Source organism: Archocentrus centrarchus, chromosome 7, assembly GCF_007364275.1.
Source record: "Archocentrus centrarchus isolate MPI-CPG fArcCen1 chromosome 7, fArcCen1, whole genome shotgun sequence".
Taxonomy (NCBI): domain Eukaryota; kingdom Metazoa; phylum Chordata; class Actinopteri; order Cichliformes; family Cichlidae; genus Archocentrus; species Archocentrus centrarchus.
In genome coordinates this window covers 28,190,456-28,210,494 of record NC_044352.1, presented here as the reverse complement: position 1 = coordinate 28,210,494, position 20,039 = coordinate 28,190,456, and the positions used below count along the sequence as shown (strand labels likewise).

The 20,039-nt window shown below is 40.7% G+C and overlaps 1 protein-coding gene across 6 annotated transcripts; it reads left to right on the top strand.

The window, feature by feature from the left end:
• Positions 1 to 4,164: 4,164 nt before the first annotated feature.
• cdk11b (cyclin dependent kinase 11B) lies at positions 4,165 to 19,647 on the top strand. Of its 6 annotated transcripts, none has more exons than XM_030733054.1 (20): positions 4,165 to 4,235; positions 5,204 to 5,339; positions 5,596 to 5,735; positions 7,063 to 7,190; positions 7,279 to 7,423; positions 7,661 to 7,836; positions 8,057 to 8,182; positions 8,304 to 8,402; positions 8,669 to 8,800; positions 8,883 to 8,957; positions 10,110 to 10,339; positions 10,463 to 10,553; positions 10,634 to 10,755; positions 10,852 to 10,957; positions 11,115 to 11,236; positions 14,458 to 14,565; positions 14,929 to 15,045; positions 15,433 to 15,581; positions 18,280 to 18,469; positions 19,032 to 19,647. In XM_030733054.1, exons 2-20 carry the CDS (start codon positions 5,229 to 5,231, stop codon positions 19,122 to 19,124), a joined length of 2,460 nt encoding a protein of 819 aa, XP_030588914.1. In that variant the 5' UTR covers positions 4,165 to 4,235; positions 5,204 to 5,228; the 3' UTR covers positions 19,125 to 19,647. The 6 variants fall into 6 exon arrangements, with proteins under 6 accessions (XP_030588914.1, XP_030588913.1, XP_030588915.1 ...); XM_030733053.1 differs by having other exon boundaries at positions 4,169 to 4,235; positions 5,209 to 5,339; XM_030733055.1 differs by lacking the exon at positions 4,165 to 4,235 and adding an exon at positions 4,306 to 4,327 and having other exon boundaries at positions 5,209 to 5,339.
• The last annotated feature ends 392 nt before the right edge of the window (positions 19,648 to 20,039 follow it).

The following is a 20,039-nucleotide window of genomic DNA, read 5'->3' as shown; positions in this document are numbered from 1 at the left end:
TCACCGTCACGGATTTCCCCAGAGCGTGGTGCTGGTTTAAGATAAGAGGGGGTGGGGGGCACGCTACGTTTCAGTACAGTCACAGTAAATAGAGCATTTATTTATTATTTATGTGTCTAAACAGGTATGATGACCTGTTTATGTGTTCAGCAGAGGCGCACAATGACTTCACAACCCTGAACTCCCACACGGGCAATACGTTGGAGCATTATGGTAACAAAATCACACCGTTTTGATTGACAGTATAAAGACAGGTTTCAGAAGACAGTGACATTTCGCACCCAAACCCCATATATAGATGTATTTTTAACCAGCTGCGAAATAACACATACTTTTTAAGTCCTTATATGAGCATCTATGATTCCTGTATGTTTGAGTAATTTCCAGAAAGCTAGGTAGCTACACAAACAAGATGTTTTACTATTTAGTGAGTGTCAGAGGTCATGAATTCACTTATTTCTCGTCGGCCTAGTTCCTTTTTATGTCATGTCCAAGAACAGTGCATTAGTGTTCTTGCCTGAGTTAAGAGGATTTGTGGCAGGCATCAAACACATAATTTCCTCAGTTTGAAGTCATTTTTTTCACACATGGCAGCAGTATTTGCAGGATCCCAGCTGATGTTTATAATCAGACCCTCTAAAGTTATGCAAGCTTCAGACCTCTTTATGGGTCCAAGAGCTTTTCATCAGAGCTTAAACAGTAGAAGTTCAAAGCGTACAACCAATATGTAGTATTATTTACACGTGCATGCATATTTGATCGTAATCTGAGTGTACATTTTCTCAGTGATGATCGCTGTCTTCATTGCATAAAGTAAAAAAGGCCTGCTGTAATTGCTGCAATTTTGTTTATGGTTTTCATGATATAATAAAGAAAGATTTAAAAACTAAAACGTGAGTCTGAGTATCCTGTTTTTCTTTCTTTTTTTCTTTTGTTGTACTGGTTATCTGGAGATCCAGTTTTATTGCTACCGGAGTTCCATTTGTTTCCTCATTATTACAGTTTTTTTCACAGATAAGACTTTGAAATTGCTCTTAAAGCAATTTACGCCAGATGCAGTGGAGCTGAGCTGGGGAAAAAAAATAACATGAACTCAGTAAACTTACTGATATGCATGTCAGCTATTGTGGCAGTATGTGCCACACTGAAGCCAGATATATTATTTCTGTTTTATGATACAAAAGAAACATGCTGGGTTTTTTTTAAAGATATTTATCTATTCTTTGTAATCAATACATTATACCGTATGTATCAGGTAGAAATCCAGAAATAGAAATTGGTGTCAACAATAAGATATCTGGTGTGAACAGTGTTCAAAATAGTGTCCAGAGATATTTATATTCACTACAGATTTGTTCTAAATCCATCATAGTGAATTTCCTTTCAAACTCAACTCAAAATTCCTAATGTGTCCCTGTAGTTCCTAAAGACCAAGAAGGTCTTACTGCTTGAAACGAAGTGTTAGATTTATTTAGATTAGAAAAGGGAGTTCTCAGTGTGGAGCATTAGAAGAAGGAAGGATTAGAAAGGACCTGCAGTGTAACCTCCAGCAGACTGGAAGTTTAGTTAGGCATTAATTAACACACTCACTTTATTAATAGCTTTATTACTCTTCATAAATGGCACAGTTTGTCTTCATTAAGTTTGTTGTCTTTTTTAATAACTGAATTTATGTGCTACATGCTTCTTAACAGTCTCCATATTAAGCAGAATTACTCACTGCTATTGTGTTTCCACACAGAATAATTGTCATGCATTAATAACTGGGAGTGGATCTCCTGTGTGGTTGTTGCTGAATGTTGCTTGGAAAGTGTTTCACAAACTAACAGGACACCTGCTGCAGTCACTTTTTTCCAAGACGCTGTGAAATCAGCCAACCCAGCACAAATCCTGACCAGGTTTACAGGCATTTCTCAAAAGTGGAACACTCTGCCACTGTATTATTATGTAGGTGCTGCAAATATTGCTGAATAATAATTAAAAAAAAAAAAATCAGTATTTCATGTCTTTACTGCAAAATGCTGAAAATCAAAGTGCAGGCTAAAAATTTAATACAATCAGTGTACAGCAGGAAATGAAACAGCTGTCCAGAGTTAAGAAAATGCTCTCACTGCTTGATATTGCTTATAAGAATATGTTATCACATTTTACAATACAGTTGAATGCCCAATGATGCAGGGTTGTGATTCATCAGGACTTTAATACAATTTTCATCTTTTTTTATTAAGAAGGTGGACACGAGGTTAATCAAAGGCACCGAATCTCACCAAGTGGACAAATTTTTACCTGAGAAGTTCTATAAGAGTCACAGATTTGTGTCTTTTTCTGTAAGAATCAAAATATGAGTTGATGTGAATTCTGCTCAACACAAAGCCTTTGTTGTTAACATGATATTTTATACATTTATGGATTATCCAAGCATTTAATCTTGTGATGGGCTCCTCTACGGGCACCGATGGATGTGGTATCCTGTCACGTATCCTAGCATGTAAGCAGCCACCAGCGCAGCTACAGCTCCTGCAGCCTTCACTGCTATTCCAGTGCTGCCGGTACACATTCTACTGTAAATCCTGTGAATGAGAGGGAGAAAGGAAGGAGGAGTCAGTTTTCTCTAACATAATTTTACGACCTGGAAAAGGTTTACCCCCCCCATCAAACCCATACACTTCAGTCCATACATGTCCCAGTATATAGTTTTATCTCATGGGTGTAGTTCTGTTTCTATTCTGTCCATTCTGGCTTTGCTTTTATATAGCATTAATTTCAGGCATCGTCTCATATCTCACCTCCTCAGGATAGGCTGTGAAGCCTCTACATTCATGTTGATGTTGTCCTCATTCCAGCGGTCATATTGCACGCTAGAGGTACCGGTGGACTCCATGTGGAAACTTTTCCTTCGTCTCAGAGGTCGATCTGCTGGAATAACTGCTCAGCTTCACTGGGCTCTGAAACAGTGAGTTTGGAGAATTATTAACAAAATATCTTTAAAAGTGTCCAGAAAGTCTTGACAACAATCAAAACAAAACAAAACAGAGTTGCATCGGTATCATTGTTTGTTGATGTGTTATAATTTTGGGATTTAAGGGTAAATTGCTGCTGTTTGATTACTCAGTAAAACTTACCAGCACCACTGGCTGCTGTAATAATCTGCACAAGAGACTGCACATTGACAAAGAGTTTCCACTAAATCAGTTTTCAGTTCATATCCTCACATTCATATAAAGTATCGCTCACCTGTAGGAGTCTCTCATGAATCTCTGCTCTCTGGCACTTTTAAATCCATGACTGAGACCAAGAGCCCAGCCTCTTGCTTGGTATGACCTTGGCCTTAGTACCCGTGCTCAATGAGGTCAGTCTATCATAAATTCAATGAGCGAATCCACCTCTTCTTTTTCACCTCATTATATGACTCTTTCGCAGTGATAAAGGCCAGATAACCCTGGTGTGGTTCATTATAGTCTCCGGTTTCCTCCTGCACATCCTGTACAGCTATTAAACTACAGATGAAATAAACATGTTAATGATGATGTTTATGATACTCCCCTGTGCTCGTGAAAACTCGATTTGGATACAAACTAACGCTTGTTGTGTTTTCTTTGGCTGCACTGCAGCGGATATAAACACGCCGGTGTGGTGGTGCTGTATCAACAGCACCCTCTTGTGTTTGTAGTGTAAAGAAATACAACAATCACAGGTACACGTTCATTTTGGCCTTGATTATGCTTTCAAACTGCACAGTAACCAACTGGCATGTATTCCACACTTTAAGCAGAAAAAGGGGCATAGCATACTGAGAACAAAGTGTTTAATTCACTCCCCTTTGACAAATATTACATGTTAACCTCGCTAGGATCTGCTCGGTCCTACAGTATATCCGATGGGATACCCTCCAGCCCCCCCCCCCCCCCCCCCCCCCCCAACCCTCTATGACTTAATAAGAGGCTAGTAAGAGCTTGACGAATGGATTTACCTTAACTCCGTATTATTCAGAACATTTTAATAGCATAATAATGAACTAAGACTACGAATTAACATTATTATATTATATTATATTATATTATATTATATTATATTATATTATATTATATTATATTATATTATATTATATTATATTATATTATATTATATTATATTATATTATATTATATTATATTGTTGTTTCACATCGGACGTTTCATAGACGTTGCGGACGCATGGTGACTTCCGGTACCATAATACCGCTGCGCGTATTTCAGGTTTGTTTAACATATTCGCTCGGTGAATAATTTCAGCATTCCCTGCATGTAGGCTTTCAGTTTTAGATACGCACTCCACCACGGCTTCCTCAGTGTGTAATTTTATCGGTTATATAAGTTATTCCTTTCCAAACGGTCTCATTAGCGGCTGAAGTTGTTCAACAGTCCCCCCGTGCTAGTTTTCGCTAGCTAGCGTTTATTAGCTAGCCTGTTAGCATCGACCGCTGTAGTTTACTTCTCTGGCTTAACCACAGTTCGCTTTTTGACTGTGTTGCGCATGTTGCTGGCACATTTTGCTGCCCTACAAACTGCAGATCGGGTGTTTTAGTTTTGGGGCGATCTGTATCTGTAACTGCCCTAGCTTAGCTATGTCGCTGCTACTGTAAAGCTGCGCTTTTAGTCCTCACCTGGGCTTCACTGCCTCGCTGCTTTATGCCTGTCGCCGCTGAGGACTTAAGGACTGACTTAGTCTGTGATATACGAAAGTTTAAACATGACTGACGACTTAGCAACACTAAATTTCCAGCATACTGCGCAATGATAGCAAACGGCGTGTACGGCTGACGTTTTTTAATTTAATCAATATAAGTTATGACCACTAGCTTAACGGGGAAATCCTCAGTTTTTTAGTTTCTTGTGTTACTCTAGTAAATATTTTTCAATGCTCATTTAAGGGTCTTCAATCTACTTCTCATTGGTAGTTCTGCAGACACATTTATGAAAGCAGAGGGGAGGTTACTAAGTGTGGCCCACATTACAGCCCCACACAGCAGTTCTGTAGCATTGATCTTAATTTAAACGAATAATAAGTTGAAGCAGTGACTAAAAGGTAGTAGCCCCTTTTCTGTTGTGGATGTTTGTTAACTGTGTTGGTTTGTGTAAGTGTTACTCAACATGATTCAAAGCTAAGGTGAAGTGACTGCAGCGAACCCCCTGTCCTCTGTGTTTTGTGTGTGTTTGTGATTCAGAGCAGGCGGTGGAGAGCAGACGCCGATGGGGGACGAAAAAGACACCTGGAAAGTAAAAACTCTTGATGAAATCTTACTAGAGAAGAAACGCAGAAAAGAATTGCAAGAAAAAACAGATCCGAAGCGCCAGAAAAATGTAAAGTATCTCAAATCTGCTGTACAACCTGTGTTACACATGCATGCTCACAAGTGCTATGAACACATTTGTGAATTCATGTCTTAGGTGTCTGTCTTTATTTTTATGTTAAAACCTGCATTTTGATTATAGTCTTTAATAACTTAGGCCTGTAAACACTGGTACAGTAGCTAAAACCTCAGATTTTGCCTTTTCTATGTTAGTCCTCTTACACTTTGGCTTTAACCACAAATTCTGCACTTCTTGTCTTGCCCAGTTCACAAAGGGCCTTGTGTCACAGGCGGATGATCGGGAAGCCAAACGAGACACTCCGGAGGAAGGAGAACTACGGGATCAAAGAATGGAAATAACAATTCGTAACTCCCCGTACACACGGGAAGACTCAACAGAGGACAGGTACTTGGAATTGTGGGGAAATAGTGAGTGGGTAAAGTGAACTATGATTTTTTTTTTTTTATGTGGGATGTTGAAGTACATTACCAACATGAGCTGCTATAACATGGTGTGTTTGCCTTTCTTTGTTAAATACTAAAAAGTGCTGGTTCGTTCTAATAAGTACTTACAAAGTTATAAGGGCTCAAAACTGCTGGAAAAATTCAGTTCAGTTCACTTTATTGTCATTATACAGCAAAGCCAGTACAATGAAATTTGCAGTAACTAGGGGTGGGACTCGATTAAAAAAATTAATCGAATTAATTAGAAGCTTTGTAATTAATTAATCGAAATTAATCGCATTTTAATTACATTTCAGTATTTAACTTGAGGAATATTAATTTAAGTTTGGTTGATGAATGAATCAATAACTGTAAGCTTAAACTTCAAAATCTTGTTTATTTTCCCACCAGTCTACTACACAGACCAACGAAGGGTGGAAGTGCTCCTGTGATAAGCAAACTCCTGAAATTAAAGTTAAGCTTCATAACTGGATAGTTTTATTCAACATTAATGTCTCACTTAATATAGTTGGAAATTAATCATTCGCTCAGCTGTATTCCTTGATGTTGAAATGTGTTATGCTTGTTTTAACAGCTCATTTTGAATAAAAGAATTAAAATTAAATCACAAAAAGGAGAAAAAGTTCGTTCTCCGTTTAACCAGCTGCTTTTACACAGCTGTGCTTCGCACTCACATTGCTAGGCGACATGAGCTACACAGAGGTGAGGGCAGGTGACGCTAATATGAAGGCTAGCCGCTCACTTCTGGCCTTTGTGGTCTACGTGGGCTGCAAAGGACCACGTGGGCCGGGTCCTTCGAACGATGCGAACCCTGAATTTGGATATTGTGCGTCGATATAATCTGTATGCCTGGAATTCGTGCACTGAGAAATGTTCCACGGTGCAAAGTGCGATTAAAATGCGTTAAAATTTTTAATTAGCTATTTTCCCCGTAATTAATTAATTGAAATTAACGCGTTAAAGTCCCACCCCTAGCAGTAACATAAAATACATAAAATAGCAGCAGATTAGTGACTTATAGGTAGCCTGTTATAGCCAATAAGTGGCATCCATGTACGTGTACTTTGAGAACCTCAGAAAATATTTATAGTATGGAGGTAAAATTTTGCAGGGTATCATCAAATATACTAAAGCTGATTCTGAAATGATGAGGTGGGATGCTCTGATTGATCTCCCTGCTGCGTGGGATGATCTATAGTAGTATCAGAGATACTTGGATCTGAATCAGTGCATCTCTGCTCACAATGTTGTCTTCATGTTTTTGTTAGAGGAGAAGAAGACGAATCACTAGCAATCAAGCCTCCACAGCAAATAGCAAGGAAGGACAAATCTCACCACAGAAAGGAGGAGAAGCGAAAAGATAAAAGACGTCATCGCAGTCACTCTGCTGAAGGAGGTGTGGGAGCTCTCATTCACATGTTTTACAGCTGAATATTTTGTGTTTAGGGCTGTTTTTTTTTCATGTCTGTCTGTTACTTACACAGCAGGAAAACATGCACGGCTCAAAGATAAAGAAAAAGAGCGAGAGAGCGATCGCAGGAAACGTCACTGGGAAGAAGACAAAGCTCGGAGAGACTGGGAGAGGCAGAAAAGAAGGGAACAGGCCAGAGCTCATTCACGTAGAGAGAGGTGAGAACCAGTGTTTGAAAGTCTGTGTTGTTGAGCTGCTGTTGATTATGTGCTTTATTTAATTTTCTTGCCAGGATTTTTCAAAAAAAAGTTGGCTATAATTTTACATGTGATGTACTTTTTAAAGAATTATATCAAGACATCAACATAAATGATTCAAGTTAACATTTAACCACTGTCCATTTGAAGAAACTAAAGAAAGCAGTGACAAGAGTGAACTTTGGGTTATCCAAACAGACCTCCAGTGGACTCTGCTGGGTTTTTTTTGGATCACAGGGACCGGCTGGAGCAGCTTGAGCGTCAGCGTGAGCGTGACCGAAAGCTCCGGGAACAGCAGAAAGAGCAACGAGAGCAAAAGGACCGGGAGAGGAGGGCGGAAGAGCGACGCAAAGAAAGAGGGACTCGACGAGAAGGTCAGTGAGTGTAACTAAACACGCTTTCCTCTCCAGCTGTGTAATTTGAACACAGAACAAGAATTACAATTATATTCTTATGTAACTCTGGAAATGAACACAAGTAAGCCAGTTTCCCAAAATGTCGAACTGTTACTTGATGGGTTGGGATTTTTAGACCTTGTGAACTGTGAGGTTAAACCTTCAGCAGTGATTAACAGATTGGTTTTCTCATCTAAAGTGCCATCTCACCATCGGATGCTCCCTGAAGAATATGATGACAAGCCAAAACAAAGTCACCGCAGCCGTAGTCCAGCGCATGTTTCCCGGGATAGGTCTGATCACGGTGAACCACGGAAAAGTGCATGTGAGCTTAAGTTTCTCATGTTTTTTTTTTTTTTTTATTGATGCCATTTTTGCCCGTTTATGTTGAGTGTTAAGAGACTATTAAAGTTTCACTGTAGCTAATACTGTATTTTATTCTGCAGCATCAAAGGAGGAGAAGCCAGAGAACAAAGATCTGCTTGCTGATCTGCAGGACATCAGTGATAATGAAAGGAAGACCAGCACCGCAGAATCTTCTCTGGGTAAGTAAAGTTGCAACTTACACTTTTAGCAATCAGCAGATGGCTCAGTCAGATGACTATGACGAATATTCATAGGGATGTTTTTTAAATGGTTAAACTTCCTTTGGTAAGACTTCACTTCTGATGATAGTCATATAAATAGGTTGACAACAAATCACCACCACAGCTTATTACTCTAGGGCAGCTCAGCAATTTTAGATTTGCAGCTGATTTGCTCCAGATTTTTTAAAATTTTATTTAACTGGTCTTCTATCTTTTTCATTTAGCATCAGGATCTGCCTCTGAGGAAGAGGAGGACGAGGAGGAAGATGAAGAGGAGTCCAGCAGCCAGAGTGAGGGTGAAGAGGAGGAAGAGGAGGACTCTCTTTCGGGCTCAGGACGGTCTGAGCAGAGTGCAGGTACAAAATTTAGCAGCTTTACCGCTGCGGCTCTGTCAAGTCTGGCATGAGAAGTTCATCAAAGCGCCTTTCTTCCTTTCAGAGGACGTGAGTGAGGACGAGCAGTCGGAGGAAGACTTTGAAGAGGAGAGGGAAAATGGAAATCACATACCTGCAGGCAAGTAAACCACAGATTCACCAGTTATGGCTGTTTAGTTACTCTATGTGCTGTTCTAACTAGAGATTATTAAGAACCAGGAAGCATAATTTAAATGTTTACCAGTGGCTGGTGGAGAGAGCAGAAATGATATTTAGATAAGTAAGTTTTTTTTTTTTTTGTTGTTGTTTTTTTAGTCTGTTTTTAGGAAGTTGTGATTTTTCTCTTGAAGGATAATAATATATCCAGCCAGGGCTTTAACTGCATATTTCTTAAAGGTCTGCACTCACACCACCAAATGGTCAAAACACAGAAGAAGAACTAGATGTAGAGTAATAGTAGATACTTGAGTATGAAATAGAATTTAGGCAAAAAAGTGTTCCTTAAATTGACATCCTTGCTGTTTTTATCTGTAACTTTGGCCCGCATCTGTAAATCTTAATCAATTGTGGCAGAGGCAGCCCGATCCAAGAGCAAGGTTTGTACTTGGTAACCTGATGACATGAAGTCATCTTCATCGCTGGATGTGATTGCTCAAATAATTGATCAGTCGAGTATTACTGGGCACAAATTCAAGACGTGAAAATGTGAGAACATGTAGATATTTTCTGACAGTGTATTGAACTAGTATATGCTTTTCTTTTATTGTTTTGATTTTATGTAACGCAAAAACTTTCTTGTGTTTCCTAAAATTTCAAACATCAAGATCAACATGCAAAAACACATTTCATTTATCTATTTTTCTTTTTTTTTCTATCATTTTCAACTTGAGTATATCAAACTGTGTCTGTTCTTTGGCCAGCGTTTTCTGTAGCGCATCACATTTATGAACCAGATTTTTGGGAAACTATTCTTAGTCTGCCCAAAGGACTGATGAGCTTATACATGGCCCTTTCTATCCGTCCCTTCGTGATTCACAAGAATTGCTGCTCCTCCTAGAGTATTGTTAGACTTTAATCAAACTAGCAGGCAGTGAAGACCCTTAATGGATCTTCACTCAAATTGTGGTGGAGACATTTTTTTTGTTTTATGTGCAGTAATCTGTGAATCGAGCTGGATCGAGCCTGAAGAGCTATTATGTCAAAGTAGTGACCAAGCCAAGTCTAAATTGTAACACAGCTCAATTAAATGAACTTTCTGCAGCAAATTTTAACTTCCCCCTTCACCTCACAGTGCCAGAGTCCCGTTTTGACCACGACTCCGAAGAGAGCGGTGAAGACATGGAGGAAGAGGAAGAGGAGGAGGAGGAGGAAGAAGAAGAGGCAGGAGAGGGCGAACCCACCCCTCACTCTCAAACTCATTCTCGTTCCCCCACTCCAGAAGAGAACTACGTCCCAGAGTCCCCCCCAATCTCACCTGTGGAGCTAAAGAAGGAGCTGCCCAAATATCTGCCGGCTTTACAGGTCAGGGTGACACAGATGCTGCACACCATCCATATAAGCCACAAATTATGCATGTATCTGTTATTATCTCTGGCCAGTTATCAGTGTTATAATCTTGGCTTGTATTTTGTATTTTGTATTCAGGGTTGCCGCAGTGTTGAGGAGTTTCAGTGTTTGAACCGCATAGAGGAGGGAACCTATGGTGTGGTGTACAGAGCCAAGGATAAAAAGACCGGTATGATAAGAAACATGTTGATTTTAGGCTCTTCAGGTGGCTTTATTCATCGAACACTAACTACAGTATCATGCTCACAGATGAGATCGTCGCCCTGAAAAGGCTAAAGATGGAGAAGGAGAAGGAGGGCTTTCCTATCACATCTTTAAGAGAAATTAATACAATTCTGAAAGCTCAACATCCAAACATCGTCACAGTAAGGGTAAGAGAACACTGTAATATTTACTTAGCTACTAACATGTCACTCATTACAGTATCTGCTAAAGACTTGTACATAAATCCAATCTTTTCTTATCAGGAAATAGTTGTTGGAAGCAATATGGACAAGATCTACATCGTGATGAACTATGTAGAACATGACCTGAAGAGTCTGATGGAAACCATGAAGCAGCCTTTCCTGCCAGGTAGTATTTATGCATTTTAGTCCATTTCTCTCTGTGTGTGAAAAGTTGAAAAATGTTTTTCTGACTTTAGTCAGGTCTTATGTTTCTGGGTTTATTACTGAAGGTAGCGCCTCCACCCCATTAAAAACTCTTGTAAAACATGCTACCTCTCTTTCAGGAGAAGTAAAGACTCTGATGATTCAGCTGCTCCGAGGAGTCCGACACCTCCACGATAACTGGATTCTTCATCGTGATCTGAAGACGTCCAATCTGCTGCTGAGTCACAAGGGTATCCTCAAGGTATGCCAGGACAGCAGCTCTCGCTCAGAGGGGGTAATGTTGCGATTACCTTAGATATCGATAATTGGATTATCACTAATCCTAAGAAAAAAGCCACTAGGTGAGTTACAGTGCTTAAAATCCAGAAAATCTTAAATATTGTCTCAACTCTTCTTTTTATTTTTTTTTTATTTTCTTCTTTAAAAATGTTTCTTTTCTTCTTCTTTTGTTTGTTTGTTTTTTTTTTCAAGAATAGTGGTGGAGAAGCTCCAAAAAGTGATTCCTTTAATCCAGGGGTCACCAACCTTTTTGAAACTGAGAGCTACTTCATGGGTACTGAGTCATACAAAGGGCACCAGTTTGACACGCTCTTCTGAAATAACAAATTTACTCAGTTTGCCTTTAGTTATACATTATCAATAATGATTAATGATACTCATCTATGAGAAGACACTGATCATGTTAATGGTTTCTCCCAATAATTAGCAATGAAAACAAGGTGGGAAACATATCAATATTCAGCACTTTATCTCTTTTAATCTCAGTAATTGTCACATTTTTAGATAATCACTTACATCACTACATTTCATAGGAAAAATGTCCAATTTTCACTAGCCATTCACAAACATTTTTGCATTTGGCATTTTTTACATTTGGCATTGCATGCTGTTCACCAGTGCACTGTAATCTGGTGTGTAACTTGAAACTGCAACTGTGAGTGCATCTTTCAGATGTGCATCAGTGAGGCATGTTCTGTGTTTGTTCTTGATGAAGTTCATGTCAGAAAACGCTGATTCACAGAGATAGGTTGAACCAAACAGGCAGGCAACCTTCATAGCTGCTGTGCATACACCACTGTACTTCTCTGTGTCAACAAGGGACCAAAAGTTTGGTGCAGTCTGGTAAACTTTGAGGTGTAGGTCATTTTGCAATGTTATGATTTCCATCTCCACCTGTCCAGCATCCAAGTTGAATGTTGCACTTAGTTTCTCAGCAAAGTATGTTGTGTCCACATTCATGAAAGGATTGGAAATGAATGACACACATGGCTCAAGCTGATCAAGATCACAAAACCTATTCTCAAACTCTTGCCCAAGTCTGTTTATGACTTCACAGTACTTTTCTGCAACTTTGTCAAATGTGTCAGATGCAGAAGCATTGTTTTTCAGCACCAACTGCACAGAGGGAAAGTGCAGCACTTTTTTTCTCTGTAAATCCACAGAGAAAATGTTCATCTGGGCTTTAAATGCATTTAAAGCACTTATCATATCAACAACAGTTTTACCTTTGCCTTGCAGCTCGCAGTTCAAGACGTTTAGTTTCCCAGTAATGTCCGTCAAAAATGCAAGGTCAAGGGTCCACTCTGTGTCTTCTAGCAGTGAGACGTCTTCGCCTTTGGACTGCATGAACTCTTTGATTTCACCCAAAAGTGACAAAAAACGAAATAAAACTCGTCCTCTGCTGAGCCATCGGATTTCTGTGTGTAGCAGCAGTTCACCATATTCAGCTGACATCTCCTCCAATAGCACCTTGAAAATCCTGTGCTGTTTAGCTTTGGAGCGGATGTTGTTAATTATTTTTACAACGGGAGTCATCACGTGCTCAAAGCCGATCACTTTTGCACATAACGCCTGCTGGTGAATGACACAGTGATAATGCAGAAATGTTGGGAAGTCTGGGTCACCTTTACAGTGAGCGATGAAACCTGTATGTCGGCCGATCATAGCAGGAGCCCCGTCTGTTGTCACCGCCACCAGTTTTTCCAATGCTACCTTCTTCTGCACGAAAAACTCCTTCAGCGTGTTATAAATGTCAACTCCCCTCGTAGTTGTCTTTAAGGGCAGTAGTGTCAGGAGTTCTTCTCTTGTGGAGAAATCTTCAAACACCATCCGGATGAAGACCAATAGCTGCGCTGTACTGCTGCCGTCCACGGACTCGTCGCACTGGATGCTAAACCACCTGCACTTTGCCAGATCCCGGTCCAGCTGATCGGCCAGGTTACCAGACATAGCTGACACTCGTCTAGCCATCGTAGATGCCCCCAGTTGGACGTCGGAGAGAGTACAGATTAGATCGGTTCCATTTTTGTCGTCTTTAAGTACAGTGTTAGCTATTATCATCATTGCTTCTTTGACAACTGCTCCATCTGAAAATGCCTTCTTCTTCTTGATCAGAAAATGTGTAGCTCTGAACGAGGCTTCGGTTGCTTTTAGTGACTTTTTTCCCGCCCTCGTGAAAAAAGATTGTTGCTTACCCAAAGCTGCCTTTAGCTCACTGGCTTTTTCTGCACGTAGTGCGCTTCCCGGTGGGTAGTTAGCATGGTAATTTTTGTGACACGTAGTGAAATGTCTCTCAATATTGTGCCGCTTTGCCGTCGCTACGGTCGCCCCACAAATGAGACACACGCAGGTTTCTTTCACAACCGTAAAAAAGAACTCCTTCTCCCATTCCTCGTTAAAGTGATAAGTTTTCTTTCTTTTTTCAGCCATATTTTTGGGGAAAGAAACTGCACTCAGCGCCCATCTTCGCTGTGTCCGCTAGCCTACGTTCCATTAGCACTGGTTTTGTCATGCGCACAATACTGACCATTGAATTAGAACTAGAGTAAGTCAGAGTTCACCCTAACTTTTCTAAACGTCATGTATAATGAGGATATTTTTAAGATAGTCATTTTTAAAGCTATATAAATGCAAGTGTGATTATAAAAAAGAATAGCAACAGAATAAAAATTTTTTTAGACACAGCTCACTAGTGAGTTGTGCTATTTTTAGAACGGGCCTGCGGGCGACTCATGTGGTCCTTGCGGGCGACCAGGTGCCCGCGGGCACCGTGTTGGTGAGCCCTGCTTTAATCCATCTTTTCATAATTCCCTGAAGCTAGCAGCATGGATAACAGAGTTTGGATAAACAACAGGATTACTAGAATTCAATTAGAGCATGAATTTCTGGCAAAGTGCAGGGAAGACTGGGTCCATGTGTAAATAAACAAGATTTTTACAGACATTTGTCAGTGTGAATTTTATGCACATTGGCAGCAGCTAATATGACTTATACTCGATTGTGTAATTTTTTCAAATTGGCTATGACTTTCCCTGTTACAATGATTTGAGCTCCTCTTTAAAGGCCAGATGATTTTGATATAAACACCTCCTTTATTTCTGAGACACTGTTCTTTAGCCCAAACTTGATTTTTTTTTTTCTTTTCTCAAAAGTCTTTTTCTCTCCGTCTGTCTTCGATTGTAGATTGGTGACTTTGGTTTAGCCCGGGAGTACGGTTCCCCCCTGAAGCCCTACACCCCTGTGGTGGTGACTCTGTGGTACAGATCACCGGAGCTGCTGCTTGGAGCCAAGGTGAGAATTCAAGTTCACACGCTGCAGGAATCCAATGAATCGTGAATGCACTAGCTGAAACTGGAGACATTAAAGTGGTATCTTTTTATAGAGGATGGTTACATCATCCTGAATGATTGTTTTACCCAAAGATATATCTCTGAGAGAGGACAGCATCTGTGGAGCATTTGGCTTGTAAGATACCAAATACCACAAAATGCTGTTTGAGTTTCAGAGTGTATGATTTATGCTGTCAGACGGCAGAGGCCCAGCAACCTGTCAGTGTGCATCCACTTTCACATAAACTCCAGGAGAAACGTGCCAGGCGGACTGTCTACTTTATGTTTCTGTGGACTGCCACTGTGTTTGCTCTTCTCTCCGCAGGAATACTCCACAGCTGTGGACATGTGGTCAGTGGGCTGCATATTTGGCGAACTCCTCACCCAGAAGCCTCTCTTCCCTGGAAAATCTGAAATTGACCAAATTAACAAGATTTTCAAGGTAAATGTCCTCATTTGTGATTATAAAAGGAGGTAAATTGTCACTATTAATGTTAAAAGAGCTTCTGTTCACTGCCTGTAAGCCTTTCTGTCAGAATGCAGTTCTGCAGTGAGCCACAGGGTGGAGCCGTTGGTAGACATCAACCCAGAGGATGAAGTTATAACTTTTGCTAAATGACCTAAATAAGGCATAACAGTTGTATGGAGTGATGTGATTTGGGCCTCCCATGTTGGAGCCTTTACCAGTGATCAGTTAAAGTTTTGAAGTGCACTCGGGACTGGCCGGATGCCACGTCTGCGCTTATTGACTACACCAGCCAAACTGAGAATATCTCATATCCACCTTGGACTAAAAGTATGTCTGCTGTCTCGTGTGTGTTGACTCTAGGATCTAGGGTCACCCAGTGAGAAGATCTGGCCCGGCTACAGCGAGCTGCCCGCTGTGAAGAAGATGACTTTCACAGAGTACCCCTACAACAACCTGCGAAAGCGCTTTGGAGCACTACTGTCAGACCAAGGCTTTGACCTCATGAACAAGTAGGATTTTTAAAGACTCTTTTCTTCTACGCATAAGACACATTACTCCTCACACACTCCACTGCAGTCCAGCTATTGTTATTGTGTTTTCATGTGTATAAATACTGTGTTTTCAGAAGATACAGATTAGTGAAGGTAATAAAGCATAAAGACACGATTCGAAGAACAAAGGTGAAACACGGGACAAATTAGCCATTTTAAGGTACTTGTCAGTGGACTTAATTTAGAGCGTAAATTAAAGTATAGAATAAGTGCCATATAGTTGTATAACTATTTTATGGCTTTTCCAGTCTTGAGAGAATACATATCAGTGTTATACAGTGATGAAGAGCATGTATTAGGTAACAATCAGCATGGCTGCTACAGTGGAAATTGCCTTACTTGGACGAACTCTTTTCTATCCTGTTAAATTCTGTTACTCTTTCCACAGCTTTTTATTCAGTCAGTGCAGTTCTGGCAAGCTTTCTTAAAACATGACAGCAGTAGTGGATATATCCCAGCAGGAGTCCAGCTCCATCCCCCTGTTCCGTTTCACACACACGCACTCACCATGGAGATGGTCCACAGTACAGGAAAATGTTTTAGAAAACACACATTTAATACGGAAAAATCAGTGATGGCTTCATAATTCTTTCTCTCACATTCCAAAGATCAGTATTGTTCTGCAGCTGCACAGAGCAGACACGAACCTCTCAGCTCTCCTCTCAGATCTTCACCCACCCACAGAACCTCGTCTCTACACCTGTAAATGACAAAAACCATGCTGCTCAGCTCGCTCACAGCTGCAGAGGATGGTAACAACATGTCCGCTGTGCTGCCTGAGGAATCACAATTCGGTGGAAGTTTGGGTCCCATCCAGAATCGCTGAAACCGCTCAGCTGTCAGGGTACTCAGAGCATTTACTCAGGTTCAGACCCAGCAGGTCAAAACACAGGCAAGTGCTATTTGAAAAGCTTCACAACAGAGCAGCACAGAGGGCGTTTGGAGATGCACTCTGGCAGATTGACATTGCAGACCTGTTGGCAATATCACACCTCCCCTGTGTATGAAAGCATTTGAAAATTGAGATTCAGTATCCAACCTGAGGAGGTTTCGACACAATTTTTTTTAACCTGCCATATGTTTACTATTTCAACATGTTAAGAGTTAAGAGATACTGATTTTAGTCCTCCCAGAGAGCCAGAATACTGCTTGTTTTCTGTCCTGTTTCTGTCCTGTTAGATAATTAGTTTCCATTATCTGGTGTATGTGTATAAATAGGACTGTAGTGCTCAAATGAAAAGCAGCTGGATCCCGAGAGTCAAGAGGAGGAACAAGCTTACAGGTGCAGGAAGAGTGCACATTTTTGTAATTCCATAACAAAACAGTGAGCTGGACACAAGTGGCGAGCTGTGTCTCGTAACACCAGTATTACACCGGTAATCTTACTATAGGTTTCCTCTCACATAAAACTAGAGATAATTTGTTTTGCAAAATTTTTCAAGTTATCACAAGGCCTGCGCTCACATGGGGAGGATTCCACTCAGACGCAGTTATTCTGAAAGCCAATTATCGCAATCGAGCAGCGCTCTATTCTGCTGTGTTGCTCCTGTCATGTATAATCAGGACTGTTCTGCAGAAACACTCTGGCCCCTGGTGTGAGCACTGCCTCTTGTGTTTAGATTGTTGGTCTGGTGTCACTACAGGGCCTGTTATGAAGCACTTTTCCTTACCTTAAACACGACCTATTTTTCTTTCCAGATGTGAATTTTTATTCTTTGACTCTTGTGGAGTAGCTTTGCATGATTAACAATTCAGAATAATCCTTATTCATATTATAGTGGGACATTGTGCAGCCTGTAATTTCATCCTGTCTGAACCAGTTTTCAGTGCCCTTTAGGTCGTCTCACCTCTGATTGGCTTCCACTCATTAAAAAAAAAAAAAAAAAGTTTGATGATCAGGTGCGTGGGGCTTATGCATTCAAAACCAGCGCCCTGTAATGGAGCTGACCATTATTAGGAATATCCTTTTTTTAATGTCATACAGAGCCAAGAGTAGAAAAAAGTGTGAAATAGAGCATTTAGAGGACCCTGAAGCTTTAGGTTTTGCACACAAGCTTACTTTCTTTTTGAACTCTGGCCATAATTCACGAGAATCCAACCCTGTAACAATAAATATATGGCAGACAATAAAGAAAACATACTAGGTGCCTTTTAATAGATATTTCTACTCAGATTGTGTCATGTGCCAGTATTTTCTCCCCCTGTCCGCATGGGTTTTCTCCGGGCTATTTTTAATTCTCAAATGTCACCATTAGACACAATCATCGGAGCGGGCAGAACTTTGATTACTCAGAAGTGGTTAATGGTATTGGCTGGTGAGGTGCTGCTAACCTGCAGAGCTGCGTCAATCCCGTCCATGCTCGCGTCATTCTGTTGGCTCTTTCTTGTCACTATTTTTCTGGCATTGACACAGAAAGATCACTCCTGCATGGTTAATCCTGCCTACAGAGCCCTGATTGGTTTTCCAACTGGGGAAATGGCCTTCATTGAGCTAAAAGGCAGACCTGTTTGAATTGTAGAAAAAAGAATTGAGGTGAGAGCAGCTGCTGAAGGGTCTGGCAGGCTACATCTTTAGCGAAATCAATTCAAAATGAAGTTCTGTTCACACAGCTGTTCTATGGTGAAACATTGCTAAAACACATTGATTGATTTCCAGATTCCTCACCTACTGTCCCAGTAAGAGGATCACATCAGACGAGGCTCTCAAACACGAGTACTTCAGGGAGACGCCTCTCCCCATCGACCCCTCAATGTTCCCTACCTGGCCGGCTAAGAGCGAGCAACAGAGGGTGAAGAGAGGCACCAGTCCTCGTCCACCCGAGGGAGGCCTGGGCTACAGTCACCTGGTAAGGACATTAGGCCCCACTTTCTCCATTACACACAGCTACCAGGCTTTCTAAATGCTGCCTGTGCTAAATAGATTACAGACCTACAGGCTTCTGCTTTTTGTCCGCGTATTTCCTCCTTGTTTTCCATGATGAGCACCTTTTAGTTCCTAATGTTTTCAACAGTGGTCCTACTCACCCATACTGAGATTTTTCAGTGGAATTAGGTGTTGATATTTGCTACATTGCGCGCCAATTAGACCATGACAAATGTATTTTTATCATTGTTTTATTCTTGTCATGGTGAAAAAAAGAAGAAGAAAAAAAAGCAGATTATAAATTATTAAGACTGTCCAGAAAGAATAATATCCAGTGTTAATAATGATGTTCCCATCACAGCTTTTGGAATCAAAATGCTTCATTAAATTCAGGCTAGGGGTTTTCAAGGGTAACAAGACTAATAAAACAATTTCGATCAGCTTTGTAATAAATGTGTAAGAAGTGCAACCACAAGATTTCAAATGTGTGATGAGCTGCAGCGTTTACTTAAACCATACCAACAGTGTTTCCATTATCTCTGTAGGGCGATGATGACCTGAAAGACACTGGCTTCCACCTGACAACCAGCAATCAGGGGGCGTCTGCAGTCGGCCCTGGATTCAGCCTCAAGTTCTGAGTCTGAAACTGCAGGACGCCTGCGTGTATTAAAGAGAAAGATGTCAAGCAAAGAACTGTGGGACTTTTTTTTTTTTTTTTGGTTTGGAACCAGGTGGTATCACTGGTTTACAGCTATAGGACAGATCAGTATCTGATCAGTTGCAACTGTTACCACATAGTCAAGACTGTCTCACAGCAAAGACTGATGGCTCAAACCTGTTGAATTTCCCCTCTTCCAGATTTTTAAGCCATTTAACCAGTTGAAATGTGACCGTTTTAGCTCTTGAAGAGGAGAAACAACCATAAATCTATTCAAACGTGTGGCTCTCATGTTTGACTTTTATTTTCCCTTTTATATTTCATGAGAGAGGACCAGGGTTTATAAATGGTTGGTATTTCCTGGCTGCCTGAGCTACTGTATAATGATGCAGCATTTGCTGCATGTTCCATCCAGGATAAGGCTGGAAATTAAATGGGAATGTCAGCTCTCTTGATGACAGGGAACTGATGTTTTTTTGCTAGAAATAAAATTGGAAACTTTGTTTTGTCTGCCTTTTTTCCCCATATTTATAAACTCTGCACACTGCCAAAGGAGGAAAAAAAAATAAAGGGAAGCTGAGCCTAAAAGACATCCAGCCTTCAAACCAGCTTGGTAGCTGCCGTCCAAAAATGATGTCATCCCTTGCACTGCACACTTTGTCTCAGTACTTTGTTTTTTCGGGGGGGGGGGGGGGGGGGGGCTGGCTTTGCCGTTATTTTTAAATGACTCTGTGACTTCAGAATTAAACCAATAAATTCTTTGATTTCGAGCCAAAGAAAAATAAACAGTGCAGCTCAGGTCCCTGCAGGACTGCTCGCTGCTCTCACTGCAACAGGTTACTGAGCCACCACTAAATGGAAATATTCATTAATCAGTTTTATCTATCCCCTGGAC